Source organism: Phacochoerus africanus, chromosome 14, assembly GCF_016906955.1.
Source record: "Phacochoerus africanus isolate WHEZ1 chromosome 14, ROS_Pafr_v1, whole genome shotgun sequence".
Taxonomy (NCBI): Eukaryota; Metazoa; Chordata; class Mammalia; order Artiodactyla; family Suidae; genus Phacochoerus; species Phacochoerus africanus.
The window spans coordinates 49,302,957-49,328,050 of record NC_062557.1 but is presented as its reverse complement, the minus strand read 5'-3'; the positions used below and the strand labels follow the sequence as shown (position 1 = coordinate 49,328,050).

The following is a 25,094-nucleotide window of genomic DNA, read 5'->3' as shown; positions in this document are numbered from 1 at the left end:
GGCCCTAAAAAGCAAACAAACAAAAGAAAATGACGGCCTGACTTCCTTCCCTCCTCCCTCCCTCCCCCACCTCCTTCCTCACCTCCCTCCCTCCCTCCTTTCCCCCTCACTTAGTCCCTGCTGCCCCCCTGAGGAGAGTAGCCGAGTGGGACACAGAGATGGCTCAGCCGGTGTCAGCCTCCACCCCACCCCCACGCCCCCACTGCAAGCGGTTCATGTTCAGGGTCTGCTCTGCCAAGGGCCACGAGGTCAGAGACAAAGGGGACGCCTTTTTGTCTGGGGTCAAGACCAGGCCAAGGGGATGTGGTCACTGTGGCTCTGGCTCCCAGCATCTCTGGATTTTCCTTAGAAAATCCCAGGATGTGTACTTACCAGCCCCTCTTAAAGGAAGCATCTGACAGCTGAGCCTGGGGTTGCTGGGAACTCCGTGCTGGGTGAGGCTGACCTGCGCGACGTGGGGACTGGCCTGGGGTGCTGGCAGGGGCCCTAGGCCTGCCATCCGTGGAAGCCCCTCACTGTCCAGAAAGCAGCTCTATTCAGACCTGAGGCTGGGATTCCCAGCCCGGGGCCTGGCTCCCCGCCCAAAGCCATTTCCCAGCTAAAGGGCTGCCAGAAAGAAGACTCCTGTCGGCCGGCCGGCTGTCGGGGCGGGGCGGGGCGGGGCGGGGGTGGGGGGAGCCCCGAGGACACCCAGCCTGGGTTGAGGGAGGGCCAAGGAGACCTTCCTGCTTCAAGCTGAGGCCTCCTCTACCAAACGGCGTGAGCTTGGGCAATTCACTTCTCCTCTCTGAGCTCCAGTTTCTTCATCTGTGAAATGAGGAGGCGGCTGGGGGAGGCCTCCAGCCCCAGCCCAGGCCCCCGAGTCCCTGCGTTGAGGGCTGGGGCTGCAGAGGAGCTGCACCCTGAGCGTGAGAGTGGCCTTGGCTTCTCTGTCCTCAGTGTCGTCCGGACCTGTCCCCTGGGATTGCTACCCATGAGGAAAGTCCCTTGTGGTCCCCGTTTCCCAGATAAGGAAGCAGGCTCAGGGCGGGGCACGTGCCCAGGCGCCCCCAGCAGAAGCGAAGCCAGAGCTGCTCACCCAGGCTGGGCTTTCCTGGCTGGTCTCCAGATCCCGATGGCCATGGCATGTGGAACAGATGTGGCCCTGGCCTCGTCTGGGTACCTGGCCCTGTGTGCCGGTTCCGGGGTTAAGGAGGTGTGGCTGCCCTGGAAGTAGGGGGTGGAAAAGCCAGCCCGACCCCGCAGCCGATGGGGCAGAGGCCAGGCTCAGCCCCAGAGGAACGGGTGGATGGCACGGTCTATGAGGTCAGGGTGGGGGTCCTGAGGCGGGTTCAGGAGGCGTCAGGCCCCTGGACTGGAAGCAGCCCTCCTTTCTCTTTGCCTCCAGGCGTCAGACCCCCAGGGACTGAGGTTTCCACTTGGGGGTCGGGGAAGGATGTTTGAATCTTGGATGGGTCCCTGTGTGGGGGAGGGCTCCAGCCTGAGGCCACTCCACCCAGGCCCTGGCCTGAGCCCCCAGCTCTGTCCTACCAGGTTCGTGGGGGGCTGATGGCTTTATCTTTGCCTCATGACGGGTGGCCCATGGTTTCCTGCCAACAGCTCCTGTTTCCGGAGGCCCAGCAGGGCCCAGGCGGAGCCAGGAGGGGCAGTGGGGCCGGGCCTGGGTGGCCCCCCCGGTCCCGCCCCCATCTATCTTTGGGAATTTATTTGTCCACAGGCTCAGGCTGGCCCACAGTCTATTGCCTGCCGGGGGCCCAGAGCTGCTCCAACCACCCGGGGGCTCTCCCGCCCAACACAAGCCAATTGACCTCTGACTCCTGACCTCTGGCCCCACCTGCCCGGCCCTGCCCTTCTTAAGGGGCTGGGAAACCCCTAGACGTTGCGCTGTAGACGCAGGTGTCGCTCCCCGGCCCCCCACCCGCCCCACCCCACCCCGGGAGCCGAGGCCGTGCCGGGGGCTCGGTCACCAGCCCGCAGCCTGGCGGCCACCATGGCACGGCGGCTCCAGGACGAGCTGGCCGCCTTCTTCTTCGAGTACGACACCCCCCGGATGGTGCTCGTGCGCAACAAGAAGGTGGGCGTCGTCTTCCGCCTGATCCAGCTCGTGGTTCTGGTCTACGTGGTTGGGTGAGTCTGGACCCCTTCCCTCTGCCCAGCATCCCCCATCCCCGCCCCTGGCCTGTGCTCCAGGCTCTGGGGCGCCTCCCACGACCCCAAGGAGCCCTGCTTTCTCCCCATCGGCTGTCAGCCGCCTGACAAACCGCTCTGGTGCCCCTCAGAAGGAAGGGGAGCCTGCTGACCCACTGTCCACTGGGGGCCGGCGTCGAGGGCCAGCCCCCGCCCTGGGGCGCAGGGTGAACAAGAGGCAAAGCCTCTGGGTTCGGAGGAGCTGGCCGGCTACTCACAACGATTCCCGCAGGTGGCGGGACACTTGGAAGCCAGGCCCCCGCCCTTCTGCCTCTGACTTCCCCCACCTCCCCACCACTAAGAGGGGGAGGCTGCCCCCCGGTTTTCAGGCCAGAGCTGGACAGACCCTGCTCCCACCGGCCCTGCCTGAGTCAGAGGCAGCCCCGGCTGCTCGAGACCCTGAGCAGAGAAACTTTCAAATTTGGCCCAGCTGCTGCCCTAATGGTGGCTTTCAGGCAGGGTTTGCAGGCTGGTTCTGGTCCCAGGGAAGACAGCTCCTTTCTGGACATCGAGGGGCCTGCTCCCCATCCCGGGGTGCAGGAATAGGAGTATGTGGGACTCCCCAGCGGGCTGGCCAGTTCAGCAGGTGCTTGTGTGAGCACACATGTGTGTGATGTGTAGCTGTGTGTGTGTCGTGCCCAGAGCTCTGTATGCGGGCCGGCTGCCCATCGGGTGTGGTGGCTGAGTGTGCCCTGGGGCTGAGGCTCCTAGAGGCCCAGGAGCCACGGAAGGGGGTTCGGCCCCTACTGGGGGGTCTGGGGCATCCAGCAGCCCTGGCCCTCTGGTCTTCATGTCCCCATTTTTGCTGTGAGACCAAACCAGGGCGGGCTGACCAGGAGGCCGGACTGTGACCACGTAGGTCCCCAAGGCCTCTAGGTTCCAAAACAGCCTTCCTCTGCCTTAGTTGGCCCCCGAGGCCTCCGAGCTGGTCAGGTAGAGCCAGGGCCAGACCCCGGCTCACCTTTCAGCCCCTGTGTTCTTCCTATTCACAAACCAGCCTGACATCGGCAATGTCACTGAGCCTATGAGGGGAACTGAGGCCCAGTTAGAACGGGGCCTCTGCCTTCTCCTTTCCCACATCTCAAGGGTTCTGAGAATTTTCTGATGACAGCACTGGAGCTCCCATTGTGGCTCAGCGGGTTAAGAACCCGACTAGTAGCCATGAGGATGCAGGTTCGATCCCTGGCCTTGCTCAGTGGGTTAAGGATCCGGCATTGCCGTGAGCCGTGATGCAGGTCGCAGGCGTGGCTCGGCTCCCGCGTAGGCCGGCGGCTGTAGCTCCCATTGGACCCCTCGCCTGGGAACTTCCATATGCTCTGGGTGCCGCCCTGAAAAGAAAAACAAAAACCAAAAAAAGCTAATCGTGGCACCAATGCGTGTCCGCCATTCGCCACACCCCTGACGCTGCAGGGAAGAGAGGCTCCCAGCCCAGACCTAGCCCATCTCTCCCACAAGAGGCTGGGGGGATGTTGTCCTCACTGCAGCCCCTATGGTTCCCTATGACCCACTTTCAGGTCAGTGCTGGGAGCAGTGCCAGGCCCTTTTGTGTGTTGCTCAGACTGTCAGAGGGAAAGGGACAGTCCTCCCACCTCACCCCCAGCTGCAGCATATGCCCCGGGCTGCCATCCGGTCCTGAACACATACCTCCAGTGACGGGGACCTCACTACCTCCCTCCTTCCCTTCCTCCCTCCCAAGACAGTGCACTCGGTTTCCAAACAGATGTGTCAGTGAGACCCAGAGACACCGAGTGCCTTAGCCTGGATCTCACAGCTGGAAAGAGGCTGAACCAGGATTTGAATCCAGCTGTGTGAGACCAACATCAGCCTTGATATTTCGGAAAGGAAAACCCTCAGTGAGGTGCAGCGAACTGCCCAAGTCACAGAGCAGAGGGAGGAAGGCAGAGTTCCTCCAAATAGCCCCAAATCCCACATCAGAAGGGCTCTGAGAACTTTCTGATGATGGCACTGGAGCTCCTGTTGTGGCTCAGCGGGTTAAGAAGCCGAGTAGTAGCCATGAGGATGCAGGTTTGATCCCTGGCCTTGCTCAGTGTGTTAAGGATCCCAATGCCCCCCACCCCAAGCTCAGGCTCCCGCTGGGGCTGACTCCTGCTGTCTCTGGCGCCCTCGTCTGGCCACTGCCCACTGCTGCACTGACCGCTCAGCTAGGCGTCCACAGCTGCAGACCAAACCCAGCCTGAACTTGGACTTGCAATCTCAGGCCTTGGTTTCCCAGTTGTTCCATGGAGCAGGGGTGGGGAGACCCTCTAAAGATGTTGCTTACAGGCTCAGAAATGTGCTCTTTCCTAGGGAGGGAGGGCCTTTCATTAATTACCCCCCACCCCCGCTGTCTGACTCTGTGGTGTGGGCCCTGCAGGGGACAGAGGGGAGCATAGAGGAGCCAGACACCCCAACCCAGAGACAGGGGACAGTCCAGGTGGGGGATGGGCAGGCAGAGACAGAACTGGATGAAGGAATAGACACTGAGCACAGAACTCAGATGAAGAGAGAGGCCCTGAGGCATAGAGATGGAGGAGTTACTGAGACAGACGGCAGAGAGGCTGAGATGCTAAGAACTCGAACAGACTGCGAGAAGGGAGGCAGGCTGTGCTCGCTGTTGGTCACGCTTTTCTGGGGGGTCCAGGGCAAGTGCGGGGAGCAGGTGGCCCTGAGGCCCCGGTGGGCTGAGCTAAGACATCACTCTCTTTGGCTTAAATTAACATGGTAATTTGTAGATAGAAGTGATGTCTTCTGGGAAGGGATGAGCTCTCTGTTCCTGGAGGTGTGCAGGCAGTAGGCTGTCATCATGACCTAGCAGGTCCGTACAAGCGGTGTGCTGGGACATGTCCCTGCCTGGGGGACTCTGCCTGGGGGAAGAGAGAGGTCTGGCTGCGGTGCCTGGGAGGCTCCCAAGGGGATGTGTGAATGCTGCTTGGGGAGGAGAGCCTGGGAAGGCTTCCTGGCAGAGGTGACACAGTAGTGGAAGCAGCCTTGAGCAAAGGCCTGAAGGCTGAAGTCCAGGCAGGGCTGCTATTGGCTCTCTCTCAGACTGCCCCCACAGAGCTCTTGAAATCACAGGCTTCTGATCCTGCAGCACATCAGGATAAGGAGACACAAATTACTGCTGGGAGAAATGCATCCACAGCATCTTCTCTCTGCCCAGTACTGGGCTGGGTTCCATGCGGCAGAGGTGGGGTACGGGGGCGGGGTATGGGCGAGAAGGCAGAGCGGAGGATGAATTAGCTGGAAGGTCTTGGTTGCTAGTGACAGAAACCCAATACAAATGGATTAAAATGGAAGAGTGGGGGAGTTCCCACCGTGGCTCAGCGGTTAACGCATCTGACTAGCATCCATGAGGATGCAGGTTCAATCCCTGGCCTTGCTCAGTGGGTTAAGGATCTGGCATTGCCATAACCTGTGGTGTAGGTTGCAGACACAGCTCGGATCCTGCATTGCTGTGGCTGTGGCATAGGCTGGCAGCTACAGCCCTGATTCGACCCCTAGCCTGGGAACCTCCATATGCCGTGGGTGCAAAAAAATAAAAAATAATTGGAAGAGTGCAGGCACTGATTGGTTTGTGTAACTGAAAAATCAATGTGGGCTTCAGGCCTGGCTGGATCCTCATTCCAGCAAAATACCCAGATCCAACTCTTACTGGCTGCAGTTGGGTCATGTGCCCGTGCCAGAACCAATTATTGTGGCCAAGGGAAGGGAATGCCCTGATTGGTGGAGCCTGGCTGTGTGCCCACTTCAGTCCAGGCTCTCCTGCTAGAAAGCAGAGTGTGATCAAAGGTCCTGGGGCAGGTAAGGGACAGCAAGAGTCACTTGGGCTGGGCGGGGGGAGCATGAACGGAGCCAAGGGAGAGGAGGGCCACCGGCCCAGGCCGCTCAGTGCTGGGCTTAGGAGCATGGGCTTCCTCTTTCAGGGGGTGGGGAGCCATAGAAGGGTGTCCAACAGGGGAGGGCCCAGAGAAGACAGGTGCTGGGGTAAGGGTGGAGGCCAGAGGCGGGATAGCTCTGAGGAGGCAGCAGTGATGAGAGGAGAGGGTGAGGCGAAGGCAGAAGCAGTGAGCATGGGGGTCAGGTCAGCGTCCGGTGGGCCCCACTCAGCTTCTGCTCGCCGTTGCTGCGGCAGGACATGTACCCAAAGGGGCCAGAGTTCCTGATTTCTCAAGAGCAGTGGGGGGAATTCCTGTCATAGCTCAGCGGGTTAAGAAACTGACATAGTGTCCACGAGGACGCAGGTCCAACTCCTGGCCTTGCTCAGTGAGTTAAGGATCCGGCATTGCCACAAGCTATGGCATAGGTCGCAGATGCGGCTCAGATTCGGTGTGGCTGTGGCTGTGGTGTAGGGTAGCAGCGGCAGCTCTGATTCAACGCCTGGGGAACCTCCTTGTGCTGCAGGGGCAGCCCTTAAAAAAAAAAAACAGAATTTCCCAGAGCAGTGGGAAATTGGAATTTATGAGTGAAAGGAACATCTCTTGGTTTTTAGAGGTTGGCAACTCATTCGAAACATTTAAAGACAGAAATCATCAGCCCGACTTGTCTGCAGACTGCACGCTGATTAACAAACGTCTAAGCTCCCAGTGTGGACCCCAGCTCTGAACTCAGTCCCTCCAGTGCCTGGAGTCTGGCCTTGCCCCTCCCTCAAGGGTGCTCTGCCTGATAGCATGTGTCTGATCTGGGCAACTCCTGCCTGTAGCCAAGGCTACACCCTGTGTCACTAGCCACACAACCTGTCCTCCCAGCCCCGTGCCAAAGCTGCCACAGCATCTGCCCCAGCTCCTCTTATGCCCCAGCCCCAGCCCCCCCAGGAAGTCCTCTGAGTTCTTGGATGGAAGCCAAGGGGGGACAGGAAGGAAGCAGGGATGCGAGTCATATGGGCATGATGGAGCCAGAGGGCACGAGGGTCATTCCCAGGCTGTGCGCCTGGGGGATGGGGCGGGCGTGGCGCCATCCTTCAGGGTGAGGGCACCAGAGGTGCAAGTTCTTGGGGGGAGCGGAGGCATTCAGTTCGGTCCCGCTGAATTTTTGTTTTGAGATGGAATTCACATGTCATAACATTCATCCTTTTAAAATATACACGGTGGTGGTTTCCAGTATAATCACGAAATTGTGCAACAGTCACCCTCTCTCATTCAGAACATTTGCACGCCCCCCCCAAAAGAACCTCAGACCCCTTTAGCAGCCACTCCCCATTGCACCTCCCTCCATCCTGCTTTGCCTATTCTGGACGTTTCATCCACATAAAATCATACACCATGTGGGCTTTGGTGTCCGGCGTCTCTCCCTTAGCCTCCCGTTGCCAAGGTTCGTCCATGTTGGTTGGAACGTGTATCCGTACCTCGGTCCTTTTACGGCTGAATAATATTCCCTCGTGTGGAAATTCCACGCTTAGCCGGCCGTGTGCGGGGTTTCCACTTTTTGCTTGTGACGGATGTGAACATTTGTGTATATGTTTCTGTGCAGACGTGTTTTCAGTTCTTTTGAGTATTCAGTTCCTAGGAAGGCAATTGTTGAATCAAAGGGTAATTCCATGATTAACTTTTTGAGAGACTTCCAGACGGTTTTCCAAAGGGTCAAGTTGAGCTGGCGGTACCTGCGAGATGTCTGGGCAGGGAAGGGGGTCAGCCCGGAGCGGGGGGAACATGTGTCACCACACAGTTGGAGATGTCAACGCTTAGGTACCTTCTCTGAGTGCAGAATTTTGGGTTGCTTTGTTCTTTTCGGTACTTTTCATGCCTAGAACAGTCCTTGGCACATCATCGAGGTCTGATAAGTAAATATTTGCTGAATGACCAAACGAGAGTAGGAAATTGAAATTCGGAGGCGCATACAGATGTGCAGATAGAAAACTGGGGACAGAGTGTGCCTGCGACAGCTCACTGGGGTTTCGGCCTGCGCTGAAAATGGAAACCAAGCGGATGGGGGCAGATGGACATTTAAGGAGGAATCAGTGAAGGCGGCCCGGAGGCTGTAAATAAACAGGGTTATTTAGTACGTGCCTGCTGCATGACAAACAGTGTGCTCCTTTCCTTAAAGAGAACTCACGGGGGGGTTCCCACTGTGGCTCAGCGGTAACAAATCAATCGGCATCTATGAGGATGCAGGGTCCATCCCTGGCCTCGCTCAGCGGGTTAAGGATCCGGCGTTGCCATGAGCTGTGATGTAGGTTGCAGACACGGCTCAGATCTGGTGTTGCTGTGTCTGTGGTATAAGCCAGCAGCTGCAGCTCTGATTCGAACCCTAGCCTGGGAAATTCCACATGCCACAGATACGACCCTAAAAAGCATTAAAAAGAGAGAGAGAGAAAGACTTTATCGGAAGGTCCCCCAATCACCTAGCCTCTTCCTGGGGCCCAGCCTGCAGCTCAGTGAATGGTAGAGTCTTGCCTATATTTGTCGAATAAGCAGTATCTTTGAGGTAGGTTCCTTCATCTCCTTTTTACTGAGACATTCAGGGCTCAGAGAGGTTTAGTTTTTAGCCAGAAGTCACACAGCAGGCGAGTGGCAGCTCTGGTGTGTGAACCTGCCGTCTGTGACTCCAGAGGCCACGCTCTTGGCTATTCCACCACGTGGCCTCGTCTACAGGGGGCTATTGGAGAAAAGAAACAAGACAGGTTGTTGCTGAGGATGAAGAGGAAAGAATGGAAAGGAGAAATTCTGGAAGTGGCGGGGGGAGCTTCTGAAGATCCCAGTGTCATTGGCTTCAGGCCTCCTTGGTGGCCTTCCCTGGGCGGTGACCACAAGACCAGGTCAAGGTGAGCGTGGCCTTGGAGGGGTGGGCCTGGCGCCACGGCCATTCTGTTATTATCAGGACGGGGTCATTGATGATAGCTTTGGGCCCCAGGACCGACGGCCCCCGAGGGCAGACACCGCCTGGAATGACTGCAGCACCCCAGCCCGCAGCCTCCGTGTGGCTCCCGGCAGACCCACTGATGCCAGGCTGCTCAGTGAGGGGGGCAGAGGCCTGGGCCGAGGGCCTCGAGCCTGGGGTCTGCCTCTGCCTCCGGAGGGACCTCCCCCAGGCCTCAGTTTTCCCATCTATACTGTGAGGGATTGGTTTTGGGCAAAGAGAGAAACGCACTAGGATGTCAGGGATGGGGCCACCAAGAGGGCGGCCGGTGACCTCTCCTGCGAGGCTGCGGAATATGGAGCAGCTCCCCATTGCCCCCCCCAAGAGCATGCCAAGAGCAACTTCCAGCTTGGGTTTGGAGCCGGAGGCCTTCCTGGAGGAAGAAACTAAGGAGAACAGGGCTCTGGGTGATGCCCCTCCCTCCCTGAGGAGGCAGAGGCAGTGAGGCCGGCTCAGGACACTGAGGATTGTCCCGCCTCACCTGTTGCCATCTGAGACCTGCAGGGGGCAGCGGTGACCATGTTAAACTTTGGAGTTAGGGGGCGGGGGTGCCATCTGGGCTCCCACCAGGCTTGCTGGCCAGGAGAGGAGGGGGCTTGGAGAAGGAGGGAAGAGGAGGACACGGGTGGGCTGCCTTCCTGGGGCCTGGAGCAGGGAGCCAGGCCCAGAGAGCGAGCAGTGACTCTGGGACTAAGAGGCCTAGAGAATTCAGCTACCGGGCCTGAGTTCCGGGGGCCAGAAGAGGGGCTAGGACAGATGGGTAGGGCGAAGGGTGACAGGGACATAAATACCCTCCCCACAGTCAGCCCCGGCCTCAGGCATGCTCACAGGTGTGCCCTGGAGATACACAGCCACACGCTCTGGTGGGCACCAGAAGCAGACAGACAGACAGACAGACACACACACACACACAGTGAATCGCCAAGATTCTTTCCCAAACGGAGAAGACCACACCCTCGAAAAAAGTGCTATCCCGAACTCTCCCTTGCAAGCCCCAGAAACCAAACCCAAACTAGCTTAAATAAAGGAAGAGACTCTATTAGCTCGTGTACAGTCCAGAGGAGCCGTCTCAGCATGGTGCCGGTAGGGCAGGATCCAGGCGCCCACACAGCATTGTCGGGGCTCCGCCCTCTCCATCTCCTGCCCCTGGTTTTCCTCTAAGCTGGCTCTGCTCTCAGACTTGCTCTCTCCGTGAGGACTACCCATAGTTTTGGTCTTTTGCAGCCCCCTTGCTTAACCACCTGGCAGCAAGGATGTCTCTTTCCTGGTGATTCCCAGACAAACGCTGGCACACAGCGGAGCCTCCCCGGGGCTGTGTGCCCACCCTCAGACCTATCACTGTTGCGAGGGCAAAGGAACATTGACTGGCAGGCCTTGGTCACGTGTCCCCCACCCTGGGACTAGGAGAGAGGTTGGCCCCAGAGTGATGGACAGCCCAGAGGAACAGGGCTTCCTGGGCTGGGAGGGGAAGGCCAGAATTTCCCAAGAAAGCTGGGAAGCCTCCAGCCAGAGCCATTCCCATAAGGGCCTCAACTGGGGCCAGATGCAGCCACTTAGCCTCCGGTTTCCCTTCCAGTTAGTCTCCGTCCCCAGGGGATCCCAGCAGAGCTGAGATGCTACCAGCTCATGACTGGATCGCAAACACCTGCGGCCTGTGCAGTGCTCGCCCCGTGCCAGCATCCACTCTAAGTGCTTCCACAGGCCTTAACGCACAACACGAGCCCTTCTGGTGCTATTATTGTTGACATTTTACGAGGAAATCGAAACAGGAATCGAATGGCTCACCCCGAAGCACACACCCTGGGAGGTTCAAGCCCAAGTTCCTGGGCTCGGAAGGCCGGGTCTCAGCCATCGCGCTCTGCCGTTTCTCAGCGGGAGGACCTCAGGAAGGGAGGGAGAGCCGAAGGAAGGTTGGGGTCCAAGAAGCTTGGCCTCCCCCAACTCCTGCTCTTGGAAAAGACAATGAAAGAGACTCCGGGTGGCTCTGCTCCCTGGGAATTAATATTTTCCTTGTGAAAAGAATGGTGGAATTTCAGGCACAGGCCAGCAGGGGGAGCAGGTGAAGCCTTCCTGCCTCCAGCCCAAGATGGAGCTTTAAGAGCCGAGAGCGGCTCCCAGGAGCATCTGGGGAGGGGAAGGGGGGGGACTTGACAGGTCCAGCTGGGGCCAGAAAGGGCAGTGGCCCACATAGCCTCGTGCCATCCTTGAATAGCCACGCCCAGCTCTGGCCCCTCTCCCCCCCCCAACGCCCCTGCAGGTGGGTGTTCGTCTACGAGAAGGGCTACCAGACCTCTAGCGGCCTCATCAGCAGCGTGTCCGTGAAACTCAAGGGTCTGGCTGTGACGAAGCTTCCAAGCCTGGGCCCCCAGGTCTGGGATGTGGCCGACTACGTCTTCCCGGCCCAAGTGAGCTGACTCGGGGGTGTGCCTTCCACCCACAGGGCCTGCGGGCTCAGAGCTGGTTTAGGCTCCTCCCACCTCCCTGTGTACCAGCTGAGCTCCCGTCTCTCTCTGGACCTCGGCTTCCCTACCTGTGCATGAAGGGCAGAAGCAGGCTGATAATATCACCCCCCTCTGGCGTTTGGGGTTTGGAGGCTGCTGGGTGTCGTGTGGGTTCAGGGGCATGCTGGGGCAGTGCTCGCCTTCTGGGGGCTCTTCCCCCAGCTCAGAGCCCTGCCCTCCCCTCCCCTGCCTCTCACTTCCAGGGGGACAGCTCCTTTGTGGTTATGACCAATTTTATCGCCACCCCCCGGCAGGCTCAAGGCCACTGTGCAGAGGTGAGGACTTTCCCATCTCCCCCTCTTGGACCCGCAGGGAAAAATACAAGGAAGAGGAAGCCCCCTTGGGCATCGGAGGGAAAGCCAGACAGGCCTCCTGTGGGGACCATGGTGGTGGAATTTCAGGCACAGATTTACACAAAGTAACAGCCCACCATGGGCGGGGCTGAGGCTTCCCTCCCAACTGTGTGCCAAGCAGGATGCCGAGCCTCACTGCCCACCCAACCTCCCCAACCCCTGCCGGCTGACATCAACACCAGGGCAGCCAGGCAGGAGCCTGGAGGGGTCCTGGGAGGGGACTGGGGCAGGAGGCTGTGAGCAAGGGTCACCCCAAAGGGGTCTGACACTCGGCCCCACGCCCTCCCTAGGGCCCTGGGGGCGGGAAGGGATCTTCTCAGGACCCTGCCCGAGGGGCCTGGGGCCAGCAGCTCTCCCCTCCCCCAGAACCCGGAAGGGGGCACATGCACAGGTGATAGTGGCTGCACCCCGGGAAAGGCAGAAAGGAAGGCCCAAGGTAAGGTCCCCCTCCTCCTTCCTCCTCCACAGCCCATCACCTCCAGGCTTCCTCCACCAGGAAGTCCTTCCTGCTCTCTCCCCTCTCACCACCCTGACCTTGGCCTCCCCTGTCCCAGACCCAGCCACATTTCTGTCCTCAGGCTTCTGCTCTTGGGCGCCCCATCACTGGGGGCTCCTTTGTGGGGGGGCCGGGGAGAGCTTCCTCTGCACCCCCAGCTTAGGGTGGGCACCCAGGGGTTCCCCCTCGCTCCAGGCATCCGCACGGGCAGGTGTGTGGCCTTCAATGACACCGTGCAGACGTGTGAGATCTTTGGCTGGTGCCCCGTGGAGGTGGACGACAACATCCCACGGTAATGCCCTGTCCTTCCAGGGAGCTGGTTCCCAGTCCCGACAGAGAAGCATCTGGGTCTGTGCTCGGCAAGACCCCCTTCTTCCAACCCCACCCTCACCCCATGTGTGCAGCCCACGCCAGAGGTCCCCCCCCCCGCTCCCCAGCCCCTGGTCAAGGGGCCTGAGAGTCCACATCCCAGCACGCCCACCCCTCCAAGGACCCCCGGGCCACAGGAAGTCCCCGCAGGCTCGCACACCCCCGCACCCCGAGCCGAGCTCTGGCGGGCGCCCGAGGGACTCCTGGGGAGGGGCGGTGAGTGAGTTCTGCCTCCTCCAGCCCCGCCCTTCTCCGGGAGGCCGAGAACTTCACTCTCTTCATCAAGAACAGCATCAGCTTTCCCCGCTTCAAGGTCACCAGGTTCGTGGGAAAAGCAGGGCAGCCGTGCAGGCGGCTCCCGGAGGCTGCTCCAGCTGGTCTCAACCTGTCACTTCTGTCACCCTGCACTCGTGCTGACTTCCTTCTGGAGGCAGAGGCTCGGGCTGGGCCCCTGGGGTGGGCTGCCTTCGGTCTCCAAGGGCTAAGACGGGGTCTTTCTGGGGCCTGTGAGGGGTCCCCGGAGCTTCGGGGCATGGTGGGTGCTCTCCGCTGGCATAGTGCCCCCTCCAATGCCCTCTGCGCCCACAGGCGCAACCTGGTGGAGGAGGTGGATGCCGCCTACATGAAGACCTGCCTCTATCACAAGACCTTGCACCCGCTGTGTCCCGTCTTCAACCTCGGCTACGTGGTACAAGAGTCAGGCCAGAATTTCAGCACCTTGGCAGAGAAGGTATGGTGCCAGGCGAGTGGGGAAGGCTGGGCACCCAGATCATCAGGCCAAAAAAGGCTTTTGGGGTCCAGTTAGCCCTCCCCGCAAGTCCCCGGTGTAGGCTGAGCATATATACGGATCTGTCCCCTGACATTGGGGGTCTCTGAATTTCAGTGCTGTGTCCTCAGCCGGGCCTGGCATGGACCTGGCCCAGAGGAGGTGCCCAGAATGAATGGCCATGGGCAGATGTCACCTGGATGCCCTCTGAGGGCCCACTGTTTTTTAAATATTAGATAAAAGCTGCTTAAGGAGTGCCCATCGCAGTGCAGCAGAAACGAATCCAACTAAGAGCCATGAGGTTGTGGGTTCCATCCCTGGCCTTGCTCAGCGAGTTAAGAATCTGGTGCTGCCGTGAGCTGTGGTGTAGGTCGAAGACACGGCTTGGATCTGGCATTGCTATGGCTGTGGTGTAGACTGGCAGCTGCAGCTCCAATTAGACCCCTAGACTGGGAACCTCCATATACCAGGGTGCGGCCCTAAAAAACAAACAAACAGAAAAACAGCAACTTAAGTCCCATGACCCACGGGCCTGAGAAATCCTCTGCCCTGCCCAGGGTTTCCGGGAACCTGAGGCTGAGATGCACGGTCACGTGGGGTTCTGGGAGACGTGGTACCTTATAAGGAGCAGAGACCTGTCTGACCGGGTTCAGGTCCTGGATCTGCCCCTGATGAGCCACGTGACCTCAGACAAGTCTCTTACCCCCAGTGTGTCTGAGCTCTAGCTCCTGTAAAGGAGGGGCAGTGATGGAGTTCCCGTTGTGGCTCAGTGGATTAAGAACCCGCGCAGTGTCTGTGAGGGCGTGGGTTTGATCCCTGGCCTCACTGGGCGGGTTAAGGACCAGCATTGCTACGAGCTGTGATGTGGGTCACAGATGCAGCTTGGATCCTGCATGGCTGTGGCTGTGGCGGAGGCCAGCAGGTGCAACTCCAATTCAGCACCTTCCCCGGGAACTTCCATGTAGCACAAGTGCAGCCTTAAAAAAAAAAAAAAAAAAGGAGGGGCAGTAGCAGGCACGTCTGGCCGAGTTGCCCTGAGGATCAGAATTCACTTCAGTACGGCCTTGCCCATGGCACCCTACGTACAGTTCCCGTGTCGTCTTTGTCATCCCGCTCCTTCCATCAGGGATGGGAATTGGCCTCTTGCTGTGACATCACACCCCAGAGCATCACTCACAATACCTTGATCTAGAACTGAGGTCAGCAAACTTTCTCTTTTTCCCTTTCTTTTTTTTTTTTTTGGTCTTTTTAGGGCTGTCCCCATGCCATATGTAAGTTCCCAGGCTAGGAGTTGAATCAGAGCGACAGCTGCCGGCCTACGCCACAGCTCACGGCAACGCCAGATCCCAGCCATGTCTGCGACCTACATGTCTGCTCATGGCAGTGCCAGATCCTTAACCCACTGAGTGAGTTCCGGGATCAAACCGGCAACCCCATGGATACTAGTTGGGTACTTAACCCCACTGAGCCACAGTGGGAATTCCAGCGAACTTTCTTTAAAGGGCCAGAAACTAAGTATGGGCCGTAGGCCGCCTGGTCTCTGTTCCAGCTCCTCAGGTCAGCTGCTGTAGGGCAAAGGCCACCAAAGGCCACCAGACAATCTGTACACAGATCCGGCCCTCAGGTCTCAGCTTGTCAACCCCTGGAGGGAGTTGACACACAGGACCAGAAGGCGGAATGTGAGTTAGCTTTCCTCTTTCCTAAAAATCTCCAGGCCACCCCCACAAGGAGCTTCTCACCCATCACCTCTGTCGCCAGGGGTCTAGCTTCTCACCTCGCTGCGCCCCCAGTTCCACGCCTATTCTGATCCCCGCCCAGTTCTCTTGCTAGAACCCGCCCCACCTGTTCTTGCCCCCGCCTCGCCCAGAGGATCTTCAGTTTCTCAAATGCTCTCTTCCCAGCCCATGTCTTTATAGACTCAGCCTTACAGTTATTGACTGTGACTCAGGATCAGTGACAGATGAGACAGACAGCCCCACCCTCGTGGAGTTTACAGTCTCGGAGGAGACGGGTCAATAATCACACAAAAATAAATGTGTGGCAGGTGTTCCCGCCGTGGTTCAGTGGAAACAAATCTGACTAGGATCCATGAGGACGAAGGTTGGATCCCTGGCTTTGCTCGGCGGGTTAAGGATCCGGTGTTGCCGTGAGCTGTGTGGTGTAGGTCATAGACTTGGCTCGGATCCCCTGTTGCTGTGGCTGTGGCATAGGCCGGTGGCTGTAGCTCCAATTTGACCCCTAGCCTGAGACCTTCCATATGCCGTGGGTGTGGCCCTTAAAAAGAAAAGACCAAAAAAAAAAAAATGTGGCAGAGTTATTTTGTGGCTCAGTGGGTTAAGGATCCAGCTTTGTCAGTGCTGTGGCTTTGGTGGCTGCTCTGGTGTGGGTCCCATTCCTGGTCCAGGAACTTCTGCATGCTGGGGTGCAGCTGAAAAGGAGAAAAAAATAAATAAATATGAGGTTACAAAGTGACGCACGTTCTAGAAGAAAACCACAGAGAGAATCACGGGGGGCATATTTTAGACTGGGGGTGGTGGTCAGGGAAGGCCTCTCAGAGAAAGTGACCAAAGGATGAAAAAGAGCCAGCCTTGTGGGAAGAACTGCACGTGCAAAGGCCCTGAGGTAGGAAGACCCTGGTGTCTTCTAGAGACGGTCAGAAAATTTGAGTGGGGCTGGAGGAGGTAACAGGACTTCAACCTTGAAGCAGCGTCTCAGTGTCTTTTCTCAAACAAAAATTTTCCCCCTGTCAGACTGCTGGCACTGGCTATAAGGCAGGAGTTCTTGATCCCAAACCCTGTATTTTTTTTTTCTTTTTCATCTTTTTGTCCTTTTAGGGCCACACCCACAGCATATGGAGGTTCCCAGGCTAGGGGTCGAATCGGAGCTGTAGCTGCCAGCCTACGCCAGAGCCACAGCAACGCAGGATCCGAGCCACATCTGTGACCTACACCACAGCTCATGGCAACGCTGGATCCTGACTTAACCCCTGGGCGAGGCAGGGGATTGAACCCTCGTCCTCATGGATACTAGTCGGGTTTGTTACCACTGAGCTGCAACGGGAACTCCCTAAACCCCTGATCTTACGCCTGTGTCCCTGGCAGGGTGGTGTGGTGGGCATCACCATTGACTGGAACTGTGACCTGGACTGGCACGTGCGACACTGCAAACCCGTCTACGAGTTCCACGGGCTGTACGAGGAGAAAAAACTGTCTCCAGGCTTCAACTTCAGGTGCCTGCCGCACCCCTGCCAGTGCAGCCTTCTTTGGGGGTCCCACCAGCTTTTCTGCCCCCAGAACCCATTGAGGCCAAGCACGTGGGGGCAGGGGGTGGGGAGCAGAGGATCCTGGGAAACTCCCATCCTGCTGGGATCGGCCAAGCAGGGAGCCAGCAGGGAACACGAGCGTAGACGCCTGAGCCCTGCCCCTGGCTCTCGGTCCCCTCGAGGCCCCCCCTGGCCAGGACGGGCTGGGGACATGCCGACATCAGGAGTCAGGGCCGTGGTTCCTGGAATGCGGCCTGGGGTCCTGCTTGTGATTCCCCCTCTGTGTCCGTTGAGGGGCACGGGCCGGCCTCATGGACCTCAAAGCTCTCCTGCATCCCTGAGGCTCCGTGAACTCTGGACTCAGGCCGGTTCTCCATCGCCCTCTGCTGCAACCTCCTCCCCCGTCCCCAAGGTTTGCCAGGCACTTCGTGGAGAACGGGACCAACCACCGGCACCTCTTCAAGGTGTTTGGGATTCGCTTTGACATTCTGGTGGCCGGCAAGGTGAGCGTCCGCTGTAAAGGACAGCCAGACACACAGGCAGGGTTCCCGCGAGGGCCACATTCCACACGTCTGTGTCTGATAACAGAGGGACCTGGGTGCTGCTGAGGGCAGGGCTTTCCAGCCTGAGACCACCCCTCTGCCACTAGCTCCCTGTGTCCAGGGGGACAGAGCCAAAGTCAAAACTCAGAGTTGCTGACCAGCACGGGGTCCCTGCGCAGAGCTAAACCCGTGGGCCGCAGGCAGAGGGGCCGGTGAACAGGGGAGGGTCGGGAAGCCCCTTTGCCCCAGGCCTGAGTGCTTCTGAGGAAGGCCTTTTCTGCTCGACCCTTCTTCTTTTTTTTTTTTTTTGCCTTTTCTGGGGCCACTCCTGTAGCATATAGAGGTTCCCGGGCTAGGGGTCTAATCAGAGCTGTAGCCACCGGCCTACACCACAGCCCCAGCAATGTGGGATCCGAGCCGCATCTGCAACCTACACCACAGCTCAGGGCAACGCCGGATCCTTAACCCACTGAGCGAGGCCAGGGATCGAACCCGTAACCTCATGGTTCCCAGTCGGATTTGTTAACCTCTGCGCCACGACGGGACCTCCTCCACCCGAGCCTTCTGACCGTTACCCCTTCTCTCCCCGGGCCCCGCCGCCAGGCCGGGAAGTTCGACATCATCCCCACGATGACCACCATCGGCTCTGGCATTGGCATCTTCGGGGTGGTAAGTGCTGAGGTCGCTGTGCCGGGTCGGCCCCTCCCCTTCCACCTCAGCCACCATCTCCCTGCTCAACCAGGCTGTCATTGTCCCCTCTTGCTGAGCCCACCCACCACCCCGGACCCAGCTCCCACCCAAGGAAGCCAAGGCCCAGAGCTGGGGCAGCACAGAGGCGGGATGCAGCCTGCAGGGCTCCTCCCCCACCAGGACTTGGGGTCTGGACAGGACTCAACCGGGCCCCCCCTGCGGTCAGCAGGGACGGAAGAGGGGTGCTGGGGGGGGTCCTGTCCTTGCCCCCAGATTCCCTTGCTCTATCCGCCACCCACTGCCCTCAGGCCACGGTTCTCTGTGACCTGCTGCTGCTCCACATCCTGCCCAGGCGGCACTACTACAAGCAGAAGAAGTTCAAGTATGCAGAGGACATGGGGCCAGGGCCGGTAAGAGAGCCCGCTGGGTCCTCCCTTCAGCGGCCCGAGGCCCGCGTGTCCGTGCTGGGGAGCCAGCTGCTTCTTGGGGCTGACTTTCACCCTCCCGATGCTCACACAGGGGGAGCATGACCCCGCGGCCACCAGCTCCACCCTGGTTCTGCAGGAGAACATGAAGACATCCTGACCTCTGCCCCTGACCCTGACTGGACGAAGCACGAGGCTTCCGGCGGAGGGTCCCCGGCAGGATCCCGGCCAGGGCAGAGGGGTCTCCCCGGGGGATCTCCCCCCTCAACCCTCAGCCAGGCAAACATCAGCTTGCCCGGAGCTTAGGGTGGCCACTGTGAGAGACCGGCATGAGTCAGGGCTCTGGGCTCCAACTCTGCACCCCCAAGGGAGCCTAGCCCTGGCCTCAGCCGCTCCTGGCTTAGAGGTTCGTGCCTCTCCCTCCGGGCCCTCATCCACACCTCCCTCGGCCTCCTCGCGTCTCAGACTGTGCTCTGCTATGTGGCAGCCACTAGCCATGGGTGACTATTTAAATTTAAATTAACTTAATTGAATAAACTAAAACATCCGTTCTTCAGCCTAGCCTAAATGCACACACGTGGCTGGTGGTTGCCCCGATGAACCACACAGAACATATCCAGCATCACAGAAAGTTCTGCTGGATGGGTCTCCTTGAACCCCATTTCTTCCTGGCCCTAGATTTCCCCTGGGGAGCTTACCAAGAGTGCCAGTGGCACCTGGGCCATCCCAGACCTCCTGAATGAGAATCTCCAGGGCTGGTCACATGATCTGCAAAAATAGCCAGCTCTTCAGGTCATTTTTAGGACCTGCGTTTTAGAACCACTCCTGACTGGGTGTCCGATATAGCCGAGGCCTGAATCACCTGGCAGGTGCAGGCCTTCAGCAGATGTGTGGTGCACTCACAAGCCTCACGGTGTCTCATGCACACTCATCTGAATGCACTCCCCCCCCCCCATCCACACTGTGTATTTGAACAGCAGCCATCTGAACACACCTACACCTCCAGGCACAGCCTCGTGGTCCACGCCGCATCCCCTCCCCGGGGATGAGCTTCTCCCCGCGTGTGTCAGGCCAGGACAGCCCCGTCTAGTGATGGATTCTTACTCAGCTACCTCTGATCTGGGTGGGCACCTCAGCTGAATCCTGGGCCCCCTGCCTGTGACTCAGCCCCAGCTCTTGCGAAGCCTGCCTGGCTCTGTCTGAACACAAGGTCTGGGAAATAAATCAAGGGGTGGCGTATAATAAACGGAATGATGAATGAGTTCAAACTTCTTGCCTTCTGCCCTTCTTCCCAGCCCTCTCTGAGATACTGTGCCCTGCTGTGAGATGCAGAGCTGAGCTGCGCCATCTTGGAGGTCCTTCTGGATCTTTCCGTGGGAGGGGGTGAGCTGAGCTCTGCAGAGGTGGTACCAGGGTCAGCTCGCCCCTCCCCACCATGCGCCCCGAACCTTGGCGCTCTTCCCAATCCTCCACCCGCCCCTCCCACAGCTTTGAAAGGCCCGGCGCTGGGACCGGCAAAGACCCCAGGAGAGCCCTCACGAAAGCAGGGGTGAGCGCTCTCCCAGGAGGGAGAGATCCCAAAGATTTCTGTTGGAATCCTAGAGGGGGAGGAAGGTCCACCTGCTGTGGGGATGACCTCCTGTCTGGACGTACAGCCAGGCAGGGTCTCTGGGCAGCTCCACCATCATGCTCTGTCTAGATCAGTGTCATCCAATAGCAGTGATGGAACAGTTTTTTTTTTTTCTTTTTGCCCTCTTAGGGCCGTACTTGCGGCATATAGAAATTCCCAGGCTAGGAGTCGAATCAGAGCTACAGCTGCCGGCCTACACCACAGCCACATCAACGCCACATCTGAGCCACATCTGCAACCTACAGCGCAGCTCATGGCAACGCCAGATCCTTAACCCACTGAGAGGGTCCAGGGATCAAATCTGCATCCACATGGATACTAGTCAGGTTCTTAAACTGCTGAGCCACAGCGGGAACTCCTGATAGAACTTTTTTTTTTTTTCCCTCTAGGGAAGTTCCCAGGCTAGGGGTCAAATTGGAGCTATAGCTACCAGCCTACATCACAGCCACAGCAATGCAGGATCCAGGCCGAGTCTTGGACCTGTATCACGGTTCACGACATAGGAAGATCCTTAACGCACTGAGTGAGGCCAGGGCTCACGCAACCAGGGAACAGAATTTTTATTCACTTTAAATTGCCACATGTGGGAGTACCCCAGTGGTCTGGCAGTTAAGGATCTGGCATTGTCACTGCTGTGGCTTGGGTTCGATCCCTGGCCCAGGAACTTCCACATGCCGTGGGTGAAACAAGCAAACACAACCGCCATGTGTGGCTCATGGCCACCATATTGGGCAGCAGAGGCGAGCCCCTCCCTTCTCCCTCAGGTCCCCTTGGCCTCCTGCCCTCATCCCCGGCCAAGAGCCATCCTTCAGATTTTGTAAGACAGGAACTCCCTCTTCTTTCCTCCCTTCCTTCTCCAGACCTACCTGCTTTTAGACCTCCTGTTCCCTCCCCTTCTGAAAGAGAGAGGATTTCCCCTTGGTACCCGAACCTCCACCAGCCCAGAGACCTCCCAGCAGAGGCGGCCCCTCCCGTATTTGCTCCCCTCCTCTGCCTCTGCCTAGCCCGTTTCCCTGCAGCTCTGCCTCCCCCCTCTTCCCTGCCGCTATTCCAGCAGGACGGGTCTACACTTCCCTCTGAGTCTCACCCTCTACACTTGGCCTCCAGCCCCTACCCCCACTTCTGGACGCCCTTGCCAGGGTTACCAGCAGGCTCCTTGTTGCCGAATCCAAGCAGACACTTCAGTCCATATCCTGCTTGGCCTGTTGGCCTCTGACATGGTTGGCCAAGCCTTCTTTTGTTGACAGATTTCCTTCCAGCACCTCCTAGGACCCACCCTCTCCAGATTTTGCAGCCAGCCTCATGTCTAGGAAAAAGATAGTTTTCAACTGCAGCTCTGCCACTGTGTGTCCTTGGGCAAGTGGCTTGACTCTCCAAGCCTCCTCTGAGTCAGGGATAATAATAGCCTCTACTCAGGGTGGGGTAAGATAAGATATGGGAAATGCCTAGCGCCCAGCTTGGCACACAGTAGCACTCTGCCCCTCCATCCAGCCCCTCTTCCAGTGGTGAAGTTGACTAGCTGTCCCCAGATATCTATTCTCTCTACAGTGATACAACCCTTGGTTCTTGGCAGGGTATGCGGCTGCCTAGAATGGAAGCTGCATTCCCAGCCTCTACGAGCAGCTGGGTCTGGACATGTGACTTAGTTACAGCCAATCAGATGGATGTGGAAGAGTCATGGGAACTTTCCCCAAAGGAAGCTTGTACAGATCTTTTGCCCACTTCTTCTTTGTCGTTGTTGTCTTCTTTTTAGGGCCACACCCATGGCATGTGGAAGTTCCCAGGCTAGGGGTCGAATCAGAGCTGCAGTTGCCAACCTACACCACAGCTCATGGCAACGTCAGATCCTTAACCCACTGAGCAAGGCCAGGGATCAAATCCTCATCCTCAAGGCTACTAGTTGGGTTCATTACCGCTGAGCCACATGGGAACTCCTGCCCTCTTCTTCTTCATCCTTGTCTCCATTCCCACTGCTTGGGATGCACATGTGATGGCTGGAGCTCTAGCCACTATCCTGAATCATGAAGACAAGAGACAAATCCAGAGGTTGCTAGAGCAGTGAGTGGAAAAAGCCACATCAGGAAGGACTTTTTGGAGCTGAGCTGACATTCTGTTACCCAAAAACTGGATTTGCCTCTTGGTGGATGTTAGGTCAGGTGAAGGAAGGATTTATTACTTGCAGTAAGTAAGGAGAACACCAGGGACCTTTCCCAGAGCAGTGTCTCCCCAACGGCAAAATTGGGGAAGTTTTTTTTTTGTCTTTTTAGGGCCATACCCGTGGCATACGGAGGTTCCCAGGCTAGGGGGCATAGCTGCTGGCCTATGCCACAGCCACAGCAACACCATATCCTTAATCCACTCGGCAAGGGCAGGGATCAAACCCGTATCCTCATGGAAATTGGGTTTGTTAATCACTGAGCCATGATGGGAACTCCATATATTGGCGAAGTTTTAAGCTAACCATATATGTATATTCATATAGGGCCTTGGCCAGTGTACACATCACAGAACTGGGGCAAATGCTAAGAGATCCAAACTTTGGTTGTTTGAAATCACAAGGGTCAGAAAATGTCAACCTCAGCATCCTTTAGGTTCCAGTTGGTCTGGTGGTTGAGGAAGTTTAAATTTTGCAAAACTAGGAGTTCCCACCATGGCTCGGTGGAAACGCATCTGACTAGTATTCATGAGGACGCAGGTTCGATCCCTGGCCTCGCTCAGTGGGTTAAGGATCTGGTGTTGCCGTGAGCTGTGGTGTAGGTCACAGACTTGGCTTGGATCCGCATTGCTGTGGCTGTGTCTGTGGCCGGCAGGCAGCAGTAGCTCCGATTCCACTCGTAGCCTGGAAACTTCCATATGCCGCAGGTACAGCCCTCAAAGGACAAAAAAAGAAAAAAGAAAAAAAAATTCGGCAAAACTGCTCAAGAAAACGCTTCAGGCTATCTTTACCATTGAATCCGCACGGAGAGTCTTTAAAGCAATCTATTATCTTCACTATCGTTACCTCTCTTGCCTGATAGCCGTTTGTTTCTGAGTTCTTTTGTTCCCTCAAGGTCATCCGTGACTGAGGTCTATTCAAGGACGAGCAGAGCAGCCAGGCTTGGATCACAAAATGGCTCCCGCCAAAAATGGCTTTTCTTATGTCAAAAAGCTATGCCACGTCTGACTCTTTCTGTCTGGGGATCCCCTACCCTATCTGCTTATCACACCAGGCCAACCTTGTCTTCCCTAAGGCTCTTATGTGGGATTTCCGATACCAAGGTCAAAACCGATCCTACCTGGCACAGAAGATTTTCCCACTAAAAGTGTGTGTTCTGTCCTCAGCCCTTATTTACTTGCTCTGAGTTATCTCAGCCTTTCTCATGGCTCTGCTTACTGACAACTTCCAAAACTGTCTCGCCGGCCCAGCCCTCTTTCCTGAACTTCAGCTCCACACATCCTGTCTCCTAATTGCCATGTGCAATTAATTATTCATTCGACAAGCATCTTTTTTTTCCGGCTGCACCGGGGCCTGTGGAAGTTCCCAAGCCAGGGATTGAACGCTCACCACAGCCGCAACCTGAGCTGCTACAGTGACACCGCCAGATCCTTAACCTGCTGTGCCACAAGGGAACTCCTGGACCAACATCTTTTAAGAACCTACATGGCGTGTCAGGCTCTGTGCTAGATGAATCAGGCACAGTCCTTGCCCTCAAGGAGCTCCCAGCCCAGAGGCGGAACAGGCAGGTAGGTGAGCAGATTCTCATCTCTAGGAAGTCCCTCAGAGGGACTGCTCACCTATGCTGGGCTGCAGGACAGTTATAGGGAAGGGTTTCTGGCAGAAGGGGCATTTAACCAACCCTGAAAGGAGTTAGACGGGCAGGCAGTTAGGACTGAGGTGCTGGAGGCCTCGTTAGCCTTATTTTCAGGGTACTGAGGAGCCATGCAAAATTCCTAATCAGGAGGAGACTAGTTGGACTTGTGTTTCTGAAACACTGTTCTTATTGCTGTCAGATGGAGAAAAGCAAGTGGGTGGGGGTGGGTGGGGCAGGGTGATGAGGCTGGTTGGGGATGGGAGGCCAATGAGGAGGTTGCTGTGGCAATTCAGGTGCAAGAAGATAGGGAAGGGCAGAGAAGCAGAGAGAAGTGGATGGATTCCAGAGATATTTCAGAAGTAGCTTGGGCAGGGCTTGGTGACCTACTGGTTGGAACAGGCAAGGAACAGGCTGATGACTCCCAGGTTTCTGGCCCTAGATTGAGACAGAGACTTGAGAGGAGTGATATGGGGCTCTATCCTGGACAGGTGGTGGGCTGAGGTGCCAGAGGATACACAAGTGTGACGGAATTGAACCTTGTTGATTGAGCTCTCCAGGGGGAGAGGTGAGGGGCAGAGTCCCCAGGAACAGCTCCCATGAAGGTCAAGACATCCTACCGTCCCCTCCACGCCTCCTGCCCTAGCTAGGACTTTCCCGTCGCCTGCTCACAGAGCCCTTCCCCAAACACGATTCAGACTATGACCCCAGCATTCTGTTAAAACTGCTTCCAGTCTCCCCTCCTCGCCACCCCCCACGGAAACCTAAACTCCTGACTCTACCGTTCAAGGCCTTTCGACCTGGCCCTTGGCCTGGGCCTCATCCTGATACTGATCTTGCTTTGTCCCTCCCCTAATACTCTATGCGCGTCATCCGCGCCCCCCACCCCGGGGTGGAGGCGGGGGTTGGTGCGCTCTTGCCCCTGCCAGGTCGAGACGGTTGGGGGACAAAGGATTTGGGGGCGAGGTAAGCACCTGTTCCCTCCAGGCCCCGCCGAAGGACCGAGGCTTGGCCCTGCTGGGATTTCGGGGACCCCAGGCAGCCGGCGGCCTGGCGACGGGGGCGTGACTAGGCCGGTCCCGCCGCAGGGGGAGGTACCCCTCCCAAGCCACCGCCCGCCGCGGCCCCTCCTCTCCTGGAGCCAGAGGGTAGTTCTGGGCTCTGATTGGGCGGCGCCGGAGAGGGGCCGCGCGGCCTGGCCAATGAGCTCGCGCCGGACGCGGCAGCTGGCTG

General features: G+C 57.8%; 1 protein-coding gene across 3 annotated transcripts; it reads left to right on the top strand.

The window, feature by feature from the left end:
• Positions 1–887: 887 nt before the first annotated feature.
• Positions 888–19,711, top strand: P2RX1 (purinergic receptor P2X 1). Of its 3 annotated transcripts, XM_047758148.1 has the most exons (12): positions 896–2,127; positions 11,297–11,444; positions 11,744–11,815; positions 12,260–12,329; positions 12,585–12,681; positions 12,999–13,079; positions 13,347–13,488; positions 16,626–16,753; positions 17,199–17,289; positions 17,932–17,997; positions 18,327–18,428; positions 18,538–19,711. In XM_047758148.1, exons 1-12 carry the CDS (start codon positions 1,991–1,993, stop codon positions 18,601–18,603), a joined length of 1,200 nt encoding a protein of 399 aa, XP_047614104.1. In that variant the 5' UTR covers positions 896–1,990; the 3' UTR covers positions 18,604–19,711. The 3 variants fall into 3 exon arrangements, with proteins under 3 accessions (XP_047614103.1, XP_047614102.1, XP_047614104.1); XM_047758146.1 differs by having other exon boundaries at positions 891–2,127; positions 12,260–12,681; XM_047758147.1 differs by lacking the exon at positions 12,999–13,079 and having other exon boundaries at positions 888–2,127; positions 12,260–12,681.
• The last annotated feature ends 5,383 nt before the right edge of the window (positions 19,712–25,094 follow it).